The 25,538-nt window shown below is 41.7% G+C and overlaps 2 protein-coding genes across 4 annotated transcripts in view; one reads left to right on the forward strand and one right to left on the reverse strand.

The window, feature by feature from the left end:
* Positions 1–24,329, reverse strand: part of SIPA1L2 (signal induced proliferation associated 1 like 2) — a 147,509-nt gene extending 123,180 nt beyond the window's left edge. For all 3 annotated transcript variants that reach the window (XM_064445701.1, XM_064445700.1, XM_064445699.1), the window contains exon 1: positions 24,095–24,329. The gene's annotated coding sequence lies outside the window, so the exon portion shown is untranslated. The remainder of the gene's footprint in view (positions 1–24,094) is intronic.
* On the forward strand, positions 22,139–25,204 carry LOC135312384 (basic proline-rich protein-like). The gene is made up of 3 exons (XM_064445462.1): positions 22,139–22,196; positions 23,285–23,521; positions 23,844–25,204. Exons 1-3 carry the CDS (start codon positions 22,139–22,141, stop codon positions 25,202–25,204), a joined length of 1,656 nt encoding a protein of 551 aa, XP_064301532.1.
* The last annotated feature ends 334 nt before the right edge of the window (positions 25,205–25,538 follow it).

A 25,538-nucleotide genomic window follows, 5' to 3' on the forward strand; every position in this document is an offset into this window, starting at 1 on the left:
AATACTGGTTCACTCTCTAATATAAGTAGCGGTGTAAAGAGGTCTATCCTTAGGCCATCGTAATTTTCTTATATACACTCGAATGTAACTATACCTTTACCCTGAATATGAAAAAAAAATAATCAACTAGCCCTGCTCTGACCTGGAAGAGGTCTATCACATTTTGAATATCACCTCAAGTAAAGAATATTCTTCATTACGAAACCAAAGCTAGAGACAGCTCTACCTTTTGAACTTCCTTTTCAATTGGGAAAGGGTTTGTGCATTACACCCAAATGATTTTGTTGGAAATAAACAGAACGCCCCATGTTGCCCATCGTTTCACTAGATGCCTTTTTACCTACAATAAATTGGCAATTAATATGGAATGTCATTGGTTTTAATAAACAAAGAGCTAAACCTGTATCATTTATATTATCAACATGCCACTTCACACACTGCCATTCATGTACATAACATGAACATCAGCTCCATTCCCACCTTTTTTTATTTTTCTTCTATGAAACAATGCTCAGCTCCAGGCATTTTTTTTTTCCTCCCTTTGCAACACTTCATGTTGACCACACAGCAGAAGCATGTAGTAATCAAGACCACAAAGAGAACATGAAACAGTATCAATTCTGGCACTACAAAATATCATGCTTGGACCACAAATTACAGAAAATACAGCAAATAATACAGAGTAGATAGTATAGCCACTTTCAAATCTATTCTGTCTTTTCTGCTTTTCAGTCCTCTGCCAGGAATAGCTCAGCATGCAGTCCTCACATTCATATTTTTTTTACTCTGTACTATGCCAGGCTTCATCACAGAAATGAAGAGATAAACAGCTTAAATGCGAGTGGCTTGGTATAACCACAGCAAAGGCGAGCACCACACTCCACAATGAAGGATGTGGGGCTCTTCCCTGTATTTTCAGAGTACAGCAATAAGACATTTGCCGTGCTTTTGATACCCCCTAAATATAAAAAAGGATACTTCACAAAAGTGTAAATACTGAAAATATTAAGGATAAGGATGAGTTACCAGCCTGGAACTGAACTTACTAAACCAGACAGAAATCATTGCTAGCATCCACAGAAAAGCAGATTTTAAAAAAATAATCAGCTAGAGGATGAGGTAGTACCTGACAATTTCCAACTAAAGCTAAGAGGAATGCAGCAACTGACTTAGGGCAACTCTTAAAAGCAACAAAGATACAAAAATTATTCACAGGTCAAAAAACAGGTGTGAAAAACTTAACTAAATCAGTGTTGTGAACACTAGTCACAGAAATTAGAAGATTAATTCTTTTTTTATATTGTTCCCAAAGGTCTGCTTAGTATTTTATTTGTCATTAACTGTTGTCTGGGTTGAAAAAATACTGTGGTTGTTTGGTTTTTTTTTTTTGAGTGGAAAGCAATATTTAAAGTACTATGGAAAAACCCAAAACATTTCTCTGTCAGGTCTGTTTTCTTCAAGAGTGAGAAGTAGGATGGTTTTCAAATGCTATCAGCAGAGGGGATTTTTGTTATTATTATCTCAAAACAGGAGTAGTGTTTTGTGAATATAATTTGTGAATGCCTTACTGCGTGTAGGATATACCTTTTGACAGTGTTTGCTTTTTCAAATAAATGTATGGGCCACAGTCACTTTAGAATGGGGTGTAAAAGCAAGGGGACAGAGGATGAACAAAAAACCTAATCAGTTTAAGTTTTGGAGTGGCTGAGAGGGACTTCTGGAAGTCACGCAGTCCAACCTCCTGCTCAGAGCAGGACTGTCGTCAACACTAGAAAAGGCCAGGCACGGCTTTGTCCTGCTGAGCCTTCGGGACCTCCAAAGATAGAAAATTCAGCAGTTTCTCCCGGCAACCTGTTCCAGTGCCGTCTTGGCCTCCCAGTGGTGTTCTTCCTCACGTCTAACCTGAACGTGCCATATCACACACTGTGGCCAATCTGGTGCCACTGATACAAACGTGATAGAGCCGAGTTTTTAACTACCCTTCCAGCAGCTACGGAACACTCTCCGGTCACCCAACAGTAGCTTGTCAGCGTGAACAAGCCTCTCCCAGCAGATCGTTTGCTCTAAACAGCAGGCCCTCTAACCCATCTCACTGGTGTTCCCCAGGTCCTCAATATCCCTCCTGAACTGTGGGGAGCAAAACTGGATATTTAACATAAATCAAGGTCTTTAACGTACCATCCAGCTCCGCTACTGAAATAACCAATCATTTGAAAAAACCAGTTTGCCGAATTTAGGAATTAATTTGATCATTTCTTCATTCAACACAATTATAACCTCAGCGTGCTTTTCATACACGCTGAACTTATGCGTTTGAAAATCCTATTCAAAATTCTGTGTAGCCCTCTTTCAACCTTAACTCCCATACAACACTGAAAAGACTGACAATGCCCAGAATCACATTTGGATGGTGCCCATTTCCCTTCAAATATCAGAGACAAAAATAGCATAATTGGTCATCAAATTCATTCCAAGAATATGATCCTCATAATTTACTACCATTGCTTTTTATAGCCAACACTCAAATACACGGTGTGGTAGTGGCGTGGAATAAGCCAGATTAAACGCATACGCAATGCAAAAGAAAGAGGAGTATATGAGGTAAATACACAACAGAAAATAAAGAATTAATGGTGATCCTTTTCAGGAGTACTGAGATCTGAACTATCATCTGAGCTGAGAAGTACACTGTAACACGAACACTACCCCTCTTTCACATCCAGAGGGGCTAACTTGGAACCACCCCAAAACTGTCAGCCTCCCAAATACCACTAATCCATATCCAGAGATCAAGAGGAGCTGGTGACAGATTTTGGGTACATGTTGATTCTAGTATCACTGAAGTCAAAGAAAGTTTCTAATAGACAAAAATCACTGTGATTTCACCCATTAAGTGAACTGGGGGAAATAATACCTTTTATGAAGCTTGTGACACTGGATGTTTTACAATATGGTAGCTGTCTTACATTAAAAAAATTTGAAGTCCATGACCGTGTAAGTTGTATATAACAATTTTGATTTGAATAAACATCTTTTGGAGATTGGAATGAGATAATAGATCTTCACATACTTTACAAAATTATAAACTAATTCTTCTTCAATGACTTTGATTAAAAAACATTTTTACTACATTTTGATTCCCCTTGCAACTAGACCCTGATATGTATATACTTACACTACAGTCTAGGGTATATTCTATTTGCCTGACAAAAAAAAAAAAAAAAAAGAAATTTGCTCACCACTCTTTCACTCATCCAGGGTTTCTGTGAACTGTTACTAAATAAATAATTCATATTACCTGTTGGTGGCATCAGAAGTTGTTGGGTTTGGTTGGTTTTTCCCTTGTATTTTGTTCCTCTCCACCCCCCACCCTCCCATCTCCCCAGTATAGCTACAGGGAAAGCTCATTCACAAGCATTTTTAAGATGGGCAGTTACAATTACCACCTCTACTGCTGTTTCCCAGCACTTTGTTCTTTACTGAATAGCAAAACAGAAGAATATTCAGTGAAGAAACTTAAAACTAGAACTTGGTTTCTGGTCAGGATTGCCTCATTTTGATTCCTTTTCCATTTGTGTTGACAGATACACTTTTCTATTAAAAAAAAAATACCAGAATTTTAATTGTACAGAATTTCCAGTTTAAAAATTCTTAAACCCATTATTCTTGCAGACAATGCTTCAATAACTTATTTCAAACATGGTATAGTTCATGTGGTTCTGAATGAAAAATCACAGTCTGTATTTCAGACACACCTAAATATGCCAGCCTGACAGTCAAACTAGAAGCATCCCAAAGACACTACTGCAGAAGAAAGGAGATGAGGAAAGGCACAGACAATAACCTGCCTCCTGTAAAACAAAACATTACTAAGAACAGGGTTTGGTTGCTGTACCAGAAATATGTGAAAGCAGTATTTGTCATGGACTTTTATAGACTTTACTGTCTGGGGAAAAGAAAAAAAAAAACCACATCCAAATAACTGAATAATCAGCAGGATAACAGTTTCTCTTCACCACGTGCCATACACAGTAATTTTCTTCCCATCTTCAGTAAGATATTCCCTGGATTTGTGTATTTAAAGAGGCCATCTGCTGCTGAACTTAAATAAATGTCCTTAACTGTGGAGCAGTTACAGCTATTCAGTATTTATGAAACAGGAGTAACAGCCACCTAGGAGATAGGGAAAAAAAGCTGGCCAAGAGACAAATCCACTCCCCATATTTTTGCACACTGTTTAGAAATCAGCACGCATCACAGAAAACAGTGCTAAAAAAGGCATTAACTGGTGGAGTTTTAAATTCAGATTGTAAAGATTTAACAGATTGAACATAATTCAGATATGACCTAACCTACTTCTCAATAAAACAACAGTAAGCAGTTTTGGACATATTTATTTAAGAGCATAAAAATAAATGTAAATATAACATTAGGAGGCTACATTAGGATAATATAGTTCAACATATTCAAATAACTTTTCTGTGAAACAAAATGCAAATGACTATATTTATAGAAAGAGGACAACTCATTCTCTCAATGCGTGCTTTTTAAGTCATTAGTTGTACTTTCTTTTCCCCAAACACTCGTTATAACACCTCTAATTTCAGGTTCATGCTCCTAGCACATGAGAGAACGCAAATTAACGTAATGAGTGCCGTGTAGCTTAACTGGGACTTAAAAGTACATCAAGTTTCTTGCCACCTTTTGTACCCACATATTTTACAGATAATCTTATTTGAAAGAGACAGCAAGACTCTGCATCTTCGTGCGTTCTGCTAGCTAGCACAGGTTGAGCAGAGCTCAATAGCTTTGGCACCATACCATGCCGCACCTTCTGCCTTAAAAGTATGTCTCCCTCACTCATTCAGTGCCTTCATCTTCACTGTCGTGAACACAGCCTTTTAGCCTTGTTAAAAAACATTCAGTAACTAAGAGGAATTTAACCTGACCTGAAACAAACTTTCAAGGTTGCCAAAGTTCTAGAAACACATCCTTTATCCCAGCCATTGAATCACAACTAACCCATGGCAAACCCTTCTATTATAAAGCTTCAGTTGCTACTAGGAAGAAGGCTGGAGTAAAATACTAACTGATTTACATGGCATTTTGAAACTCTGTGTGCCACCATACAGTTTTATCTCAATAATGCACTTGCATAACAATTTATTCCCACTAAGAATGCTACCTATAGTATATTCCATTCTTAAAACTGCAATAGGATGAGAGAGTAATGAAAACCAGCAGTCGTAGTATAGCATTTCCACTAGGAATAAATATCTAGCAATCAAAAAAAAAATCTAAATCATAAACATCACAGACTAAGGATAAACTGCCTTTTTCTCCTGACTTATAAAAGGTTACCACAAGAACAAAACAGAACCAGTGCTCTGTGTCAGATCTGAAAGCATTTTGCTTCTCTTGCACATGCAGTACAGACAATGAAACAGTCACTCACAGTTATGTTTTATTTTTCTTTCTACATTTCAGATGTGTGCACAGGTATGCACAAATACACACCCCATTCACTCATCCTCTCCCGTCTGGCAAAGGTTTCTCTGCTCCCCTACCCCAAAGCATTACTGTTGCTTTACTTTTTTTCGTAGAAGGTGCTACTCAAGAAATTTCTACTGCTTAGCTAGAATGCTGAGACTGGCTTGACAAGAGAACAGCACATTAAGACTGAGCAGTACTAAAATAAATGCTTGAGACAACCGTAAAATTGCAATATACTCACTTTGCAGCTAAAATCCTAAATATCACCAGCCCTTCTTTCCCCTTCCCACAAAGGGTCAGGATTATCTGCTATAGGATTTTCAAACAGCTTATACTTTTAAAAACCATCAAATATATTTGAGTATGAAGAGAGCAGAATATTTGTGTCTGATGATTTTTTTATCACAACAATAATTTCAACAGGAGAAAAATAGTATCTAGTGTTGATTATTGAAACAAAGACACTTTGAAAACTGACAATGAACTTGGGAAACAGAAAAGTCAGGATTCTTGCCCTTGGTATCTGATGGGACAATTGGGCAATAATCTTGCAGCCATCAGACTTGGCTTTGGATAAAAATCAGACTATGATAGCAGGAGTAAGTCCAAGCACAGGCTTTGTCTCTTTAGTACCGAAAGTGACAGATGAAAAGAGTCTGTATCAGCGCGGTGACAGTTCTGTACAAAGAGGCTCACTTTGCAAGTTTTTCATTTTTCTCATATTTCACCCAGTCACAAAAGATAGCATTAAGTTTCAAACACATTTTTTTGTTCTGTTGAGGCCCTAAGGTTAGGGCATTCAGGCTAGTTACTCACTTGTGAGTTCCCATACAAATAAGTCATCACTTTGTCATAAACTACTCCCAATATAATAATAGAAAAGTAAAACGATCCTGAAAAAAAGTTATGGAAAGACATACAAAGCAGGCTTGAGGGTTGCTTAATATAGAGCCTAAATTCTCAAATATTCTACTCAGAATATCAATGATCACATCATACAGATCTGCACTCCTGTCTGTACTAGTCAAAGAACACCCAGGAAAGAGCTGAAGGGCGTTCTTTTGATATAAGAAAAAAACACTACCTAAATCCATCTGGTTTAGCACTTAATACCTAAAAGTAAAAGAATTGTTCATCTAAAAAAATTAATTTCAATGTAACAAAAATTGAGATAATTTTGTATATACAGAGGTTATTCTTAATAAACATTTTCATATTCCACATATTCCGCACATATTCCACGTTTCCATTCACTTGGTCTTCTCACTCACTGCGCATCCATTTAAGAGCATCTGAAAGGCATCAAATATCCACTTTTTAATACAATCTATATAAATATGGAGAGCTGAACAAATGAGGACCTCGTCTACAGCCCATCAGTTTGTGGAAAGAACCTGCTGTTTATGTGTTAACTTCCCAGAAAACATAACCTTACAGCTTGATATGTCTTCAACACGAACATTATCAACTCTTCTAGTAAGATAATGGCATCTTTATTGACTTACCTTCTCCATGTGCTAGTAGTTTGTAAGCTTTACAAATTGCCCATCTTCGATTATAAAAATATTATTAAAACATACCAGTGGCTATGGTTGCCACACAGGAGAGAAGAAAAAGGAAAAGTGAAGGAACAAGGAATCTCTGTAAAGGATACCAGGGCTATCATGAAACTTATGAATAACCTCCAGAGTCTACATACTAACTGTATGTACCAGGCAAGATATAAAAACAAGGAAAAAAGGGAAAAAACCCTGACTCTACAGGTGACAAAACCCTTTGGTGAAGTTATTCAAAACATGGAAGACACACGGAGCTCGAGAGGCTTTCATCATCATCATACCTGAATGTCAGATTTATTTATTTAAATATTTGTCCATGTGATAAAGGGTGCTAATCTCCTGGGTAACAACAAAAAACCAACAACAACAAAAACACCAAACACCAAACCCCACAAGACTTGTATACTGGGAAGTGTTTAGACATTTAAAATCCACTGAATAAACAGTAACACCCCATCATCTTTGTGAACTGTATATGGGCTTCCCGATCTTTGGAACCTCTTGCAATGTTTTTATTTCCTCAAAACTGATGAGACAGAAAATCATGTGAAGTCTAACTAGCTTGAAAGGACAGAACGTTCTCTGTAAATTTAGAAAAAGCATACTACCATCTATTCCTTTATTGAAAGGACATGCTATCACAGGAAAAAAAATTTTAAAACAAACCAGCAAGAAGCCCTCGCTCTACTCTGAGACCCCTCACATTACATACCATGCAAGCCCCACAAAACACATAGCAGGAACCTTTTCCAGCTATTCCCTGATTTGCCAGCAGTCAAGGGGCAACCTGTGCTGTTGGCCTACTCAGGGGCTGAGAGCAGGTCCTCTTGGCATCAGTAAGCGCGACACCTTGCAGGCAGGAAGCAAATGGCGCGCGCCCTGCCCAGCCAGAAGGTACGCGAGCTGACAGGCAGCTCATTTCACCAGGGGGTACGCACTGCCTCCAGCCTCCGGAGAGACAAACACACTGTGCCCCTCTGGGTGCAGTAAAACACCCAGGGCTTAAGCCAGTTATGCTGTTGTACCACAGGCCTACGCCTTTTAAACACAGAAGAGAAGTGGATTTTTTTGTTCCACAAGTGGGTAATGGCAAGTCAGGAGAGGGGTGTGGGAGACAGCATAGAGCACGAGTGAAGGGCATGAAAAGTTTTACTGTAGAATGAAAGACTGTATGTGGGAGGAGGAAAGTATTAGAGTAGAAATTATGTTATTACAGTTTAAGAAAAAAATGCATTCTAAACAGACTGTTTTTTAAATTTATTGCCAAAAAGGTTGAAGGCCATAAACGTTTTATTAGAAGCTCAGGTTTTACGTTTCATAACATCTCATAACTGCAAGGTTTTACTGTGGTCAGCTCCACTATGAGAATTTTTATATTATTGCTATAAATCAGCTGGGCTACTGGCAACTAGTTGCAATTTTGCTGTAGTGTATCTGTGAATCCCTAAGACCCTCTCCCCAGAAGGCTCAGAACAGTAGTTTCTATCAGTTTATTCCCAAGTGTGTAACCCAATTAGGATTTGACTTGACTTTAAATTATCAGGGTTTTTTGGGGTGAGAGGAAAAGGAAATCAAAAGCCAGAGCATTGTGGTTAAATAAAACAATTTGAAAGCAAGATAAAGCATATGGGTACCAGAACTCCCACTTCAAAGAAAAGGTGAAGAACAGAGCATCCTGGGGAATGAATGGAAAGCGTAGCTCTGACTGAGAGCTATTTCCTTAAAAGCCATCAGTGGCTGAACAGAAGGACACACTTCAACCTCACACCTTGTACGCAAGTGTTCTCCATCTTTCCTCATTCTTTGCCTACTGTCTTCCAGCAGTCTATGAGCTAAGGAAAAAATAAATCACTTCTATTTGAAGAATTTTTTTAATTCTTACCGTAACAATTAATATTAGCAGCAGTTAGCGAGGATAGTCATCTGTTCTTACGCCCCTCTGCTCTGTGAATTTTAAAATACCGAAAGAAATTGTCTGAACAGCCTTCCCTTTAGTCACCTTGGCATTCGTGCTCTTTTATTCAAGTAGGGTGAAGAAAATTACAATGTTAGAGTTGTACCAGACAAGAGGAGTTTTTTAATCATAAATAGGGAGGAGAAAAAAGTTACAGGTGAAGACTAGGATGGCCAATAGAACAAACAGAATAGCTGGTCACTATAAAGCTATTCAGATGTTAACAGGAAACATTAATGGATTAATATCTTTCTCTCATTTTGTCACACTGCAGTCTGTATAGTAGCTGGGAAACCCTAGAGCCCCAAACCATACCTCCTGACAGCCTCTATGGGAGCTTGGCTTTATACTAGTGGTGAAACCCCTACAAAAAGCATTCTTAAAACACTTAACTGAATTTTTTCCCTTAAGGCTCTGTTCTTTTCCATAGTAGCAAACACTGACACCTCAAGACTATCAGTTTATGGACATGTTACAGGGCATCTTTCACTATCCCTCACATCGGTTTGCAGAGATGCTCACAGTAACAGCAGTGTTAGCTGAGAGTGCAACAGCTTAAAACTGTACAATTTATTAAAAAAAGGAACAAAACCACCACCAAACATAAAATTCTTATTTGAGCCTTTTAATGTTTCTAACTACACTTAGTTATCGTTGCAATTTCAAACCATGGCCTCATTTTATATGTAAATAATATTTAATTAAAATTTTGCTCCACACAATTTAAGCCAATTTCATATGTTAATTTCAGTGGACCTGAACATGAAATCTAGTTTAAATGAACAAAAAAATCCCAACAGTAAAGAGAGAAAAATACAAAGCAAATATGTGTGTTTATTTTGGTGTATCTAACCGAAACACTGGTATGTGACCAGATCTGTGAATCAAACTGCTACAGCAAGCAAAAGCTATAAAAATGTAATGGTTACTTTTCCCAGTGTTCCAAGATAGCGATCTGTGGTGTTTCCATTAAGAATTTAAATGACAGACATACTGCCTTCATCATGAGGAGAAAAGGGAGGAGAGACAGCCCAAGGGATACATATTTTTTTCCGCCTCAAGCTGAACCTTAAAATAAGACCCAAAAAACTAAAGAGCAAAGCAGGTGCTGCTGACGTAATGCTTTTAAACCTCCAGTACAACAGTTCGCAATCACATTTCCTTAGTGGTGTGGGGTTTTTTTTACAGGGTGGGTTTGTTTTGATGAAGTACCCTTCCCACTGAGTAACCATATCTCAGATTACTCACCTCAATTTTAGTGAGCTGGTCAAAATGAAGACGATACTTCTAATATTTCTGTTCAAATCATAATACGTTCAAGAAAAAGTTGACTTCCTGAATACTTAGAAATAAATGTTTACCCCATAAACTTTGTTTTCTTTTGCTATTTGCTTTCTTCTCACATATTCATCAAATTTTTGAAAAGCGTGTCACCTTTGGCCATGCGGGTTCTAACTTCCATTTCTCAGTTACTCAGCCACACTGCATAGCATTCAGAATTAGAAATGCAGTTTATGCTAAGGTCAACATTTTATTTAGGTTAGTTTCATTACAAAGGAGTATAATTGACATTCTCTGAAACTACTCTATCATGCAAATATTGCTAAGTGGGAAGATTGGGAGATTAATTTTGAAAGCTTAGTCCTGCTCTGAAAATAAAATGCCAGTGAGCAGACTTTTTAAACCCGCTAATGAATGGAAATCATGAGTAACTGACTTAAGAATCAGAGTCAAAAGACTTAAGAAAAATAAGCATCACTGCTCCCTGTAATGTAATTTTCAGCATAATTTACTATTTTCCAGATGCCCAAAGAGCTTTATTGACGTGTTCGGAATTACTTAGTTCTGAAAGTTTTATAAGACATGCGTACTTACAAAAAGCAGCAACTCTGTCATTTGTGAGCTGGCCAGCTGCAGAACTCGGTTTGACATTAAGTCCCAAAAAGGTCTGCTTTGTCCTACATATTCCATTAGCAATTGTGCCAGCCTTGATAAAAATCAAAACATCAGTTGGACTGCATGAAAGAACACAGTTCAGAGGAAGGAAGCTCACATTTCACAGCTATGAAAATTCTCAGCAGACTGTTTAAATTTTCAGGTGAAGCACACTTCAGGAGTAAACCTAGCAACCCTCAAAAACTCGGCAGATTAAGTGGAAACCCACGGTTTCCCTCCTGGCTTTCTACTTTGATAACATCACTTTGCATCTGTGATTTACTTATTCACTTAAGATAAGCTGAACTTTACCAAGTACCAGTTACTGTGTTCCATATTCTAATGTATATTCACATGTGGGAAAGCAGATCATTGCGAAGTGACCAAGTCCTTCTAGAGCTCCTCCCCCAGTTTTTAGGTTAAGGTTTGAGAGTGCACATCAGATGGAGACAGTTACTGATTCTGGTATCAGCAGCTCAGATTAGGTTCAGTAAAGAGGAAGAAAAATTATTGGTTTGCAAAACACATCATAAGAAATCAAGATTCAATACTGCCATTTTCTGATGGTTCAATGTCAGATGATGTAAATACGCCGAGACCTATGCAGCACTGGATACTACTCCGTATGCGAAAACATCATTCTTGCACTATCCGAGGCCACACATTAGGACACCATTTTGCCCTTCAGGTATATTCCACATCAAAATCGTAATAGCAGGGCATTAATTTGGAACATATCTATATTTGTGTCAATGTTGGAAGAATGTTTTAAATAAACAATAACTGGTCAAATCAAATCTTTTCAAAGACATAACAATTCCATGTTGATTTTGGAAGTCTGCTTTTCATGCATTACTTTCTACAACTATTGCTGAGGTGAGGCAGCCTTCTGTACTGCTACCGTTGTGTTTTACATGACTGTACTGTCGCTGTTTGGTACATAAGCCATACTCCACCTCTTTAGGAATTCAGCAAGAACTACTGCTTCAGCTGGGTTCCCAGAAGCACCAAGAGGAGGCTGGCTCAGGAACCGCAGCTCTACACATTAGAAAGATTCCCTAGATCAGCTCCTCAATGCTATCCAAAAAATTGCTGTTGGGACAACTTGGAATTAAGTTTCTGATACAGTACCATATTGAGAGCAGAAAAAGTAAAGAGACAACAGACTCTTCTGAAAACAAACTAAAACAGTTTATTAGATGAAGCTTAAGATTAGTCTTGGAATCAGTCTTACCTCATATTTTCAGCAATGACCTTGACACAAATTGGAAGTTACTAATGAAATCTGAATACAACACAAAGTTGAGAAGCACTGGCACTGCAAAGGAAGGTAAAAATATAACCAAGAAAAAAAAACAACCCAAGTAAGTTTTGAGGAACTGTTTCATTCTACTTGTATGTTTGGAATCACTCCCTCAAGAACTACAGGATAAGATTTTGATACGTCTGGTAGCTCATCAGCAGAAAACACCAGAAAAAATAACCATGACATTGTACTCAATGTGAAGACACAATTGCACAACATTTCCAATAGAGACAAAGCTTTAATGCCATTTAATTTGCCACAGACAAGACTGCATAGAATGCTGCTTAAATTCTTATTAGCCATAAAAACCACACGAACAGGTGTAGAGAAGGGCCTTCTGTTCCCCAGTCACTGTACTGTATGAGAGGAAGCTAAGTGTTTGTCTTGTTTAAAGACTGGCTAAAAGTTGGGTAGATTACCCTCAGAAAAATGAGGTCTGACAGACCAAGTTGTCTGTAAGTATCAGGAAGAAAGAAAGTATTTAGGTTAAACAAGAATATTTGTAAAATTGAACAAATGGGCTGCAATTTCAGCATGGGTTCCACATACAGGTTAGCAGAAAATTCTAGTCCTCAGAAAAGTGAGTCCCTGGAACAGCCTCCCACTACAGGTATGAGACGGGAGAAAACAAAAAAACCAGCAACCAGTCGGTAAACCAGACCTGAGTGCAACTGATTCATGAAAGAGATCAGTGATGTAGTTGCTTCCTACAGCAACTGGATTGGAAAGGAAATGAGGAGTTCAGGTCAGGTCAAAGGAGGTTTCAAGCTGTAGCTATCGTCACCCTTAATTCAACAATTTTGGAGATCCATCAGTTTAACAAAATCAGAAAGGTAACTCCTTTTGTTAAAAATATGACTCAAAAGGATGTCAGACTGAGCTTCCCCACATCCTCTCACCTTTAGCAAAGAGTCTTCAGAAGTTCTCTGCCAACTGACAAGTGCTATCTATCAGGGTTATTTCAACTTTAAGGAATTTTACCCTAAAGAAAATTCTTTCCATTCCCTTTCCTGTTTGTTATACTTAACTCGGCATGCATTTACAACCTCTTTCATACTGAAGCAGAATGTTATACAAACCCCTGAATTTTTAAACACTTAATAAAAAGGATTATAAAAACTAAAACAAGGATCTGAAGGTCTGGTTCATGCTTTGGTAAACACAGAAATACTTAACAGTATAATTACTGTGAAGTTGGATGAGCAAGAACAGGAATCATCTCAGTCTTCTGAGGTTCTGCTGGCTCTTGTTTATAGTTAATGAAGCTAAGAGGTTAAGACTGAACATAAAAAGGTGCAAACAGCAGCTGTTTTCAGAGCTGAATCACTTTAATTTAGATTTTTAAATAATTTGACAAATCACAATTTTTTTTTTCCAGCCACATGGGTAACTCTAGCATAGATTATCGAAAGTTTTGCAGTACTAAAATTAGTAGTCAGAGCAAAAGAACTAAATACAAATGTAGGGTTGGCTGGCTGAGAGCCAATTAAAGCTCACATGTCCTGCTCTTTAACAGTAAAACAACATTTTGGAAGAGATCCAACTGAATCACTCAATAGAAGTTCACACATCAAATTCCAGTATTGCTACTCACGTTTTAGAATTCAGTGGCAAGGTGAGCAAAGTGTAGGAGACACGAAACCTGAAAGGATGCTATTTTCTTTCAGTGCTTGTTCTCTTGTTAAGTACTGTAGTTATAAAATATTTAACTGCCAATAATTTATTTGGGAAGTCTTGTCAACTGGTTTAAACAAAGAATATATGAGTATGTAATACTCTGTCTTGTAAAAAAAATCTTCCCAACATCATAACAGAGAAATATCCTGTACAAATATCCTGTACTATAATAATGTAGAAACACAGTACACTGGAACAGCACCTAAAATTCTCAATTATGCAACCAACTATCATGAAAAAGTTGTGATATTTCATAGAATAATTCAAACGGAGGCACCACAGAACATCACCTAACACAACCTCCTGCTTGAAGCACTGAATTCAGACCAACTTGCTCAGGGCTTTGGCCAGCCTGGTCTTAAAAAACCAGAAACGATGTAGATTTCACAACCTGCCTGTGCTACCTGTCCCAATTCCTAAGCATCCTCAGGGTGATTTTTGTTTCCTAGTGCCACATGAGAACCTCACCCAGTCTCTTTTCCTCCTGCCATGTACCTCTGTAAAGGGCCTGGTTCTGTCTTCTTAATAGCTATCTCTTAGGTATCGTCTTATGAGGCAGCTATTAAGCATCCCTGAGCTTTCTGTTGTCCAGGCTATGCAAAGACAGTTTTCTCAGCCTCTGCTTATGTGCTCCAAGCCCCTCATTTTGCAGGCGCTCCACTGAACTAGCTTCGGTTTAATCCATATTTCTCATGTATTTAGGGAACCAAAACTAGACGGGGTGTATCCAGCGCGGTGGAATGCTGAATGCTGGCAGCCCGCTGGCTATGCTCCTGTCCGTAACGCCTAGCATGCCGCGCACGTTTTCCCCTGCCCGAGTGAAGGCTGGCACGCTGACCCACGTCTGCCAGAACGTGCGGGCCCCTTTCCGCAGAGCTGCCTCCCAGGCAGTCATCCCCACCCTCTACAGGGTAAGAGCCTGCATTTATCCTTGCTAAATGTCACCAGGTTCATTACGGTCCCTTCCGCCAGCTTCTCTACATCGCAGAGCACTGGCCTCGAGCATGTCGGCTACCCTCCCAATGTGACGTCACATGCAGGTTTGATGAGGATACACCTCATTTCCTCCTCCACGTCATTGATCAAGGTACTAAAGAGGATAGGTCCCAGTACAGTACTCCACTTGTAACTGGTCTCCAGGTGCAATACGAACCATTAATGCTACGTTTTGAGCCTGACAATCCAGCCAGTCCTGCCATCCGAACCATAACATTGCAACTTGATCAGATGCTGTGAAAGCCATGCTAAAAGCCTGGATAAACTCAAGGTAGATGATGGGCAAACTACCATGAGCAATATTAAACCTTATCTGATGGCATTTAGCATTTCAGCAGTATACAGAAAGGTCGCAGAACTATCGATAAGCATAAAAAAGATACTCAGGAACTTCACACAAGGACATAATACATAAGGACATATTTGCATAAGCAATAATATGCAAAAAGAAACCCCAAAACTGACAAAACAAACAAAAAACCCCACAAACAACAAAACCAATCCACGTGAGATTTCTTCCTATTGGAGAAGAAAACATAAGCCTAAAGAAAAATATGTTTATGTCTAAAGCAGAAAGTTTCAGAGTCTGTCAATATAGTTCACAAAAATAAAACCTAATTTCACCACCCAGCTGGGGAAGCCCAAAGCCATTATCCCCCTTATTCCGGAACGATGAAATGGGAAAGACTTCATGCTACAACAAAGCAATACAAAGAATTACATAAATCAAAGGCAAAGTTATTTATCAATTTAATTGACCAGTATTTCATATTCAGCTGAAACAGAGAGGTTGACCTCTACTTAGGGGATTTCTAGTTTAGCAAATTTTCACACAGTGACCCATAGGTGCCTCCAGATCTGGACAGCACTTGCTGAGAGTCCATGAAGAACGGTTTGTCTGGTGGAGCTGGTTTTTTTCAACCTTGTAACCTGCTGTTAAGTCACAGGGAAGACTATTTTACATGTCTCATTATTACTTTTCCTCACAGTGGTTCCTATAACTGCCACAAAGAATTCATACAATTGTACTGAGAGACGTGGCTGAGGCAGCTGGTACAGAAAAGTGGTTCATGAGAACCTCTAACTTGCAAATTTAAAGACCTCTGACCTACAGGCATACTGGATGCTGTAAAATCAGTGAACAGGAACATCGACACTGTTGGATACAGTCTACATAAAACAGAGAAAAACCATTACCATTGAGCATTTATTTTCCCAGGAGAAATTATTATTACTAAGCATATATGTAAATATTCTATTTTAACACTTGGCCACAATATTTTCATAGGCACAAAGCAAGGCTGATAGTCAATTAACTAACTATTGGTGAATACACAGACACTGTTTGTATGCACATTACCAGGCACAAAGGTACACTCTATACATTATAGATAAATAAAAATTCATACTATCAATCTATATTTAACAATACTTTTTAAAGTTCAGTAGTAGAAGCTAGTAGCAGCAGTAAAATTCAAAGTGAAACCAAAACACTTTACAAAATGCAGTATCCATGACGGAATGAATGGTCAGCTATTTTTAAGAGTTATTTTCTAAGGAAACAGGCCTTATGCAATCGCACAGCACAACACCTCCCTCCGCCTCACAATTTTTTGGGCCTGTTGTTTGACTCAAAGTTCGATAGAAAAGAAAGTTTCAAGGGTAATCATGCTCATAGAAGCTTTAATTATGCTCACAGAAACTGCATTAAAAAAGTTACACAACCACAGAGAAAAAGAACAAAGCATCCCAGGTGTGCAAGAAACACTGACATTAGCAAAATTATCGAATCACAGAATCACACAGAATAACAGAATCCCAGGTGGGAAGGGACCTCAGGGACCATCTAGTCCAACCTTTCTGGGAAGAGCCCAGCCTAGACAAGATGGCCCAGCACCCTGTCCAGACGACCCTTGAAGGTGTCCAAATTGGCCAAGTCAACCACTGCCCTGGGGAGATTATTCCAATGGGTGACTGTCCTCACTGTGAACCTCACAGACGAATGAAGTGCTGCTTGCCCTCTACTCAGAAACCTCCACCAAAAACAGTGATTTTCAGGGGTCCAGAGTTAGAGGCCAACAAAAGCTCAGAATCCCAGAAAACCCCTCTGCTCTGACAGTAGAAACCTCACCTCATACAGAAAACATTGTTGGAAGTCAATTTATATTTGATAGCCCGGGGTTTTTCAGTGTAGCACTCTGAGCAACCACCTATGCAGCTCTAGACCAATTCAGATAATCTCACCTATCCTGTTTCCTTCTTGTAACAAACTGGCCAAACTCTGCAACTGAAGAGAAGTGGAAATAAGCAAACCTGTTCTCACATTGTTACGGGTTACACCCATCACTGTGTTTACCCCACCTTGTCTCACCACCTTTAAAAATAATCATTTGAAATGGTTTCCTATGCAAACAAGGCTGTGTGATTCAGAGAGGTGTACAAATATGCTAAGAAAGTTGTTGGGGGAGGGGCCGGCAAGTAGCAGAGAACCTGAGAGGGGGAAGACAACCACCTCTGGAGCACCAGATAAAGGAGAAAACGTTTTGAGCATTGACAGGTTTATCCCAATAGCTTCTAATTCTGTCAGCCAGCTTCCCCAGCTGAATGCAGATGCTTATGTATCTCTGCCAAATTACGAATGGACTGTTGTTTCAGTTGTCTGGAAAGGGAATTTGAAATAGAAGGTTACTGTTTTGATAAAGCATTTTAACTATCTGGACATCACTTAATTGACTACTATAGCTCAACCCAGACCAAGGAATTTGAAGATCAAACTAAGGGATACGTTTACATAAGCAATATAAAGGATGCTATGGAAGTGCCAAAACAGGTCCCATTGATAGTGTGTTTCATGAAATTAAAAAAATTCCTCAGTTACTTGAAAGCTTTCTTCATATAATTCTCCCTGCTGAACATCCCAACAAGTTTCTCAGCCCTGAACACGCCAACAATCTAAAAGTTATTCCAGTTGAAATTATTGTACCTCTTGCACATAATGACCACACGCAGAGAAGCACCTTTTTAGTCATTTAGCTTGCTATATGCAATAGCAGGCGTTCTTCTCATTTACCATGTAACAAGAATAGTAGCTCTTCCAAATGACAACAATAAAACAATTACTATACAGCTTATCATTGACACCAACTTCACACGTTTCTGTCGAAGACATGACAAACCTAATGGAAATCCCCAGTGGTTTTACTTGTTAGCTCCAGTGTCAGACTGGAGCACACTGACATAAACTAATTCCTTAATTTAATTCCTGCCTCATCTCAACTCGTATCATACGTTCCATACTGTCAAACATAAAACATTTTTCTTTGAGCCTCAGACGGAAGAGAACAGAGAAGTAATGACAATACTGCTGAGAAAATAGGCCATGGGTTTGTAAATACAATGGGTTGTTTTGCATTAGTCCAATGAACAAAATTATTCTCACACTGGGTTTGCATTCATCATCAATTAGAATTTTTACATGACAAACCCAGAGCATCCTGCTGAACCCAAATCACAGCTGGCAATCCTGCAGCCAATGTGGCAAGGCAGCCACTCTCTTTGAAACGGCTCCCTCCATTGCTATAGAGAAAAACCACTAGGAACAATAATAAGCTGTCGTCCTGACAACCTTACAAAGCAAAACCAAGGCTTACTTTGCCACAGCAGAACAGCAAGGATAACCTGATCACCGTAAACTGCTCCTAATTCTTCAAGAGCAGCTGGATGCTAGAATAAGCAAGTCCAGCACAGCAAAATACATATGCTTGCCTGGACACTATAGATGATACGTGCATTACGCATGAGAATGTATGCATATGTACAGTCACACTTTTTTTTTCCCTTCACTCTTTTTCCATTTTGTGTCATACAAATATTGCAGTGAAATTTCATGCTAAAACATGTCAGGTATTTGTTTTCAGTGCTGAGAGGCTAGAAAAATACTTAGGAGTGCTCTTTTCCTTGAATGTACTTTAGGTTTCTAAGAGTAAGAAATAATGAGTTTTGAACAGAAAGCCACAAATGAAAACAACCAGAAGAAGAGTGCGATTAAATAACTTTCAACTCTCAGGTGAAAAAAAAAAAAACAAATGGAAAAAAAACAAAACCTGAAAACCACAGACAGAAGTTTCATATCTTTCACAAATCCCTTCTCCATAAAATATAGAAGAGAGAACTGCTTTGCGGTGACAGTTTTGCTAACTATGCATTAATTGCAGGATTCCTTTTTCAGCCCCAACGTGAAAGGAAAGAAAAACAGCAAAAGCATTTTAACAGCATGAGCACTTACAACACCTATAGAAAGCTTTATTCTGTCCTTACTCACCTTAATTGCCTTTTTGTTCTCACATCAGTTCACAATTTATCTGATTTGACTGAAGTGAATGTAGAAATCCAACATGAAATAGAAGATGGCCTAGAATCTCCTTTCCCTCTCACAAATACATGGAACAAACAAGTGTTCAAAACAAAAAAAACTCCAAACAAAAAACAAAACCAAAAAAACCAACAAAGAGGCACGAGAAAAATTTTACGAAGGTGTTCAAGAGTGTATACTAGGTTTTAAAAAACCATTTTATTCCATTTGCATTAAGCCACCACAGAACCTGTTGTGTTCTCAGAGTACCCTTCCCTATAAATACACTTTATTAAGCGCTGTAATCTGTTGTTTATGTAATCTGTAAAATAGTTTTATAATCTCATCAGAGATTGTATCAGGTTTAGAATAAAGGTTGGTGAACCAAAGGGGAAATGGAAGGGCAAATTGTCAACTTGCACAAGAGCTTTGTATCTCTCTTATGTGTCTTCTAACACAAATCCCATCAAATCATCTTCATATAACGTAAGTCTGAAAAGTCACACTGTGAAACACCTACGATACAAAAGCCTACCCCAAAGACGAGGTAGCAGGCAGGCACTATCAGAATCCACAGCCACTGTGCCAGTGAGATTTCGGGGGGTGAAGGGAGAGGGGGAGGAAGGAAGGAACGGCAAATAATACAGGAGGATTATACAAATATCTGCAGAGCTGGATATGTCACTTTGCAGGATCCAGGGCAACAAATGAAGACATTATATAAGAAAAGATTCAAAGTCAATGGCAAAACTCCAAGTCCTGTGCTCAGAATTTCATTTGAGCTGCTGAGGGGGAGGGGAAGTTGTGACAACTCCAGCTGCTGCCACCTTCCAGCCTCCTAGCTACTACTGCACAATTTACTGCCTTTCCTCCAGCCTCCTTCTAGATTCCCTCCTTCTAGATTCCCGTACTTCCAAAACAGCTATAGTATCTTTCTACATCAGATCTCTCAGCTTTTCCAAACACACAAAAAAAGCCCCTAACAATCAAAGCCATTTTCCCAAGGAACGCAGCATCCCCAGTTAACAGCAACTGAAACAAATGCCTACTTCATTTCAAACATCTACTATTCTTAAGATGTTTCAGAAGCATCAGATCCAATAAAGCTGTTCGCCTGCAGATTCAAAAAGATGGGACAGCAGCTGCTTACATTTATTACGTGTTCAGAAGATTATCTCCATAAGGATTCAAGGCATTTTTTTAAACAAAACCTTTAATTATGTATGAACCGATCATTATTTAAGAAATTCCAGAAAACCAGAAGAATCCACTTAGAAACCATGAGCAGCTAACTGCTGATGTAATTACGCTTTCATGATCCAAGAGTCTCCATATCTACTAGTAAGAACTATCATGCAAAATAATCACAATGACATTTCTGCCTACTGCTGTCCTGTCTCTAGCTAAAAATGAGACGAGTATCACCAATTGTAATAATCCTCCTCAATCTTCAGTTCATTCAATTATGCCTGAAAATGGCTTTAAATCTGGGGTCAATGCTTTACTACAAAGGAAGGCAGGGTCTCTCTCATTTACTTCTGTCAGGATAAATCAGATGTTTAACATTGAGTTCACTTTTCACAATAGACTAAAAAAAAATAAGACAGCTATTCACATAAGTCCTAGCAATTCTTAAAAATCTAACCAGTCATATGGCATCAGCACTGAATGTCATGAGGAATTAATGTTATTCTTCCTGCTATCTATGTGAAAAATTAGGAGTTTTAAAATAAAAAAAAAGAAAACGTGAAACATACTTTTCAGTCTACTAAATACAAATTCTACAGTCAGAGCTATACATCAAAACAGTCCTGATGATTTCTTCTTATTGGATTCTTGGATTGGGTAGACAGTCCTCACAGTAGGTCCCCAAAATAATTCAGGTAGAAAAAACAGGGTAGAAAGAGACTGTGAGGAACACCCCTACCCTAAAGTTCCTCAGCTGGTCAGATTTATAAAAGGATTAAAATTCCCTTTTAAGCAAAGAGATAAACTGAAGTTTGTCTTAACTAATCGGATACAAATTACGCTAACACATGAAAAATTTCTACTATGAGGACAATATTGCAATACATAAAATAAACAGTCATCTCCTCTTTGCTTCACTGATTCACAACCCAGCTTGCCTAAACGTTTTAAAATAACAACGCATTTTAAACTGCAAAGCAAAAATTGCATGGAAAGAGAAAAGAGCTTCATTCATCAAGCCATGATTCATTTCAAGCTGTCAATACAGCTACTGTTGGTAATCTTGGATGACTAACGTGAGAAACTAGATAACCCAGCGCCCCACCCTCTTTCCACAATCTGTAACTTATCTCGTATTTTCGTAATAACATAGAATTTCTCACTTAATATTACCAAACTAGATCACTATCGGTAAAAGGTGCAAAACTACTGGAAGTATTTTAACATCCAACCATCTAAATGTAATAATTCCAGCCATGGCAGAGAGAAAATATTTACTTTCTCCTCCAGTTTGAAGTGCTGACTTGGACACAAAAAGCTTAGGTGCAAAGCCCAACTACGACATCCAATACGAAGCTGAAAGTGGAAAAAAGAACTGCCTCGGTTCACTTGTAAAGGTCAAACAGCAAAAGAAAGGGGTGGTTTTGCCTGTTTGACCACTGCTTTGCTTAGTTCCTCATTTGACTCTCTTTATTCGCAAGAGTATTTCACAATGCGCTTGAGTAATGGTATGTCAGTGAAGGTCTAAAAAAAAAAAAAGACCATATTATCTTTCTTTCAGGAAAACAGAACTGAAACCTTTAAAAATACTCCAATTTGCGCAGTAAGCAAATACCAGCTACAAAGAACTGAGGTTTTGTTTAGTTGTAGGTTTCAAGTTATACCCTTGGCACATAGGAATGACAAGATCTTTAATGGATCCAATACGACTGGTGAAACAGTCTGGCATCCCGACGAGTAAGTGTGCTTTCTTGTTACATCTACGCGCTGCGTGACCTGGTAAGGTAACCAACCCACTGGGCATGCAGAACCATGACAATACATAAAGCTAGATTTCAGAGAGGTCTCTGAATGTGAATGCTACATAAATTATAAATCAACTGTTGTGGAGCCTAAGTGATGTTTAAATATCCATAATGCATTATAGCTCTTGATGATTTAAACATGTTTGCATTAATAATAAAAGATATTTCAAAGATCAAATTTAAGATTGAAGTATTTCAGAGCGACTACCAAAGAAGCAAATGGGGAGGGCAAATAATGCATTCCACTGGCAACAGGCACGGTTTTGGAAAAACACAAGAAATGGATTAATAAGGCATCAGGCATTCCTACGGCCAGCAGGCTGCGATGCACTACGCTCCTGAATCCAACTCCAAAATGTCTCAGTCTAAGTTAGTTAGGTACAGAATCTGGGAAAAAAATAGCTGAGCGAACAATATTAACGCACTACGGTCCTTTTTAAAGTAAGTCCATCCAACTAAGTAACAACTGGGACTGAATTATTGGGCCTTCCCCCGCCCCCCCTTTTCAAACATCCCTCCTTATCCAGCTGCCTTCCTTTAAAGCAACCTAAATATTTTGCAGAGCTATCTTCCACTAAACAAACTTCCTTTAGGTACTGGCAGCACATACCGAAAATGATGTCTCTAAGCAGCAAGATGAGCTGATGAAAACAATTAATTATGTCAGAAAGTAAGCAAATTTCAAATTCTGCTCTGGTCTAATCAGAGCAGAACTGCTCAAGAAGGTAGTTTACTATTCACGCAAGGGAAAAAGACAAATATAGAAGTAGTAGGTAGGCTGCAGAGGCAGATCAGATGCCTGCCTTCTCTGCTGGATACCTGATATAAGCAAGCCATCTAGCGTTAACTTGTAGAAGTGAAAATTGCGCACAAAAGAGCTCGGGAGGAATTAATGTGCAATTCTCTTCAACTTCGCCTGCCTTCTGCATCATAAAAAAAATAAAACTCATTTCCCCTAGAAAAGCCAGGCCGAAAGCAAATATCCGAACTACTAAGGTGTTACAATAACGCGGCACCAAGCACTAAGTACTGACCCACTTCGTGAACGTCGGTGGTCCTCATCTGAAACTGGTCAACTTCGGAGCCGCCTTTGTCAAGACCGGGCAACGCCGCTTCCCCGCTGCCCCGGCCGGGGGCCCGCCGCCGCGGCGGGGGCCGGCGGGAGAAAGCCTCACGCACAGCCGCTCTCAGCCGACCGGCATCTAACGCCTCCAACACCGAGCTGGCAGAAGGGACCCCCGAACGGAGCATCGCAAGGTAACGAAGAGGGCAAAAGGTTGCCTCTCGCCCGCGACAACTCGATAAGCAGCGTTAAAAAAATCCCTTAAGGAAACCGCCCGGGCTAAAGGACCTTCCCCCGCGCCGCGCCAAGCGCCCGGCGGTCGCCGCCGCACCGGGAGCCAGCTGCGCCCCGCACTTGTCCGGCCGCGGCAAACTTCCTCCGCCGGGCTCCAGAGGCCGCCGGGCGCGGGGCTCCGGCAGCGCAACGGCCCCGCGGGTGACCGGCGACCCCCGCGTCGCCCCCGCGGCCACGGCGGGCAGTGCTTATAAGTAGCCGATCGCGACGCTATTTATAAAGGCGACGTGCGGGAGCGAGACACGCGGGGCCGGCGTGGGCGGGGAGGGGGTGCTGGCGGGGACCCGCAGCGCCCCGGCCCCCCGCGGAGACCGGCCTCCCCCCAGCGGCACCTGAGGAGGGGGGAGAAGGGTCCCTCCCCAAACGGCCCCCGAGCCCCTCCCGGGAGGAGAAGCACCCGTGCGCCCGTTTTCCCCCGGGCACCCCCCTCCCCGCCGCGGGGCACGGACGCGGTGGCCGGCGCCGCTCCTTACCTGCTGCTGCCGCCGCTGCTGCCCGCGCCCCGGCTGCTCCCGCCGCCGGACCCCCATCGCACCCCCCTCCCCGCGCACACAGGACACGCCGCTCGCGGGGCGCCGGAGCCGTTAACGGAACCGGGGGGCGTCCGCTGGAGTCTCGCGGGCTGCGCCTTCTCCCGTTCCCTCAGCAGCCCGCGCTCGCCCTCCCGCTCTGCCCGGCGCTGGGTCCGGAGTGCGCCTCGGCCGCCGGACGGGGCGGGGCGGGGCGAGGCGGAGGGCGGGGCGGGGCGAGGCGGAGGGCGGGGCGGCACCCCCACACACACGCTCTCGCCTTCCCCCGCAACCCGCAAGCCCCACCTCTCCCGCCGGCTCCGCCTCCCATTGGCTCCGCCTGCTCGGCCCCGAGGGAACGCGAACTCCGCATTGGCCACTCGCGCTGTCGCGCAACCAAAACACCAGGCCCCGCCCCACGGCGTGCCCACCGCCTCTTTCTCCCCCCAACCCGTCCCTGCTCCCACCGCAGCGGGGACCGCGGGCGGGGATCTCCTGGGCGTTGCGGGGCGCCCTGGGGCCAGGCTGCGAGTTTGCGGACGCCAGCGAGCAACAGGCGGGGCGGGGGGACGGAGGGACGGGAGGGGAGGGCAGAGGGTCCTTACCCGGCACCGAGCCGGTGAGCGCGGGCTGCCGCCTCGGTCCCTCCGCCGGATCGGCCCCCCCCCCCCCCGCCGCTGCCGTGCCCGGCCAGACCCCAGCGGAGCGCCGAGGCAGAGCGGTGCCCGTGCGGCGCGGCAGCACGGCCCCTGCCCCGCACGGCCCCCGGCCCACCCCGCACGTTCAAGACCCTGGACAACGCCGCCCGGCCCGGCCTCTCAGCCCCGGCACCCGCCGGGCCGCCCGCCCCTGTCCCGCCGCCGTTACCGCGGACCGGCCCCGCACCGCCCGGCCCCGGGCTCCCGCGCCCCGCTGGCTCCTTCCCCCGGGGGTGACCGGGGCCCCTGTGCCACCCCCCGACGGGGCCCGGCGCTGCCTCGGCCACGGGCCGCCCGACACCCCCCCGGACTTGCCGCGGGGAGCGGCCCTCTGGGCGCGCCCCCACCCCGCAGCGCCGCTCGTTCGCACCTATAGCTTCAAACCGGAGACACCTATAGCGAGGGAGCACGTGGCAGCGAGTCCCCGCAGTCGCCCCGCGTGCTCTGCCCGGGAACTGTAGGTGGTCAGGAGCGGTGGGGCTTTCCCTCGGTGCCGCACAGCCCTGAACACGGTTAGTTTGCCTGCCAAATAAGCCATGGCTAGGGATCCGCGTTTCCTCCACCTCCTCCTCGTAAGCAAACCAAAGGCTGGTTTTGAAATTTGAATTTCCCTATTTCTACTCTGCGGGCCAGTTCTGCAAGGGGCCGCGGCTGCAATCGCAGGGCCCGCTTCTGCGCAGGGGTTGCAAAACAGAAGACTTTATCAGCAC

This window comes from Phalacrocorax carbo, chromosome 3 (genome assembly GCF_963921805.1).
Source record: "Phalacrocorax carbo chromosome 3, bPhaCar2.1, whole genome shotgun sequence".
In the NCBI taxonomy this organism is placed as follows: Eukaryota; Metazoa; Chordata; class Aves; order Suliformes; family Phalacrocoracidae; genus Phalacrocorax; species Phalacrocorax carbo.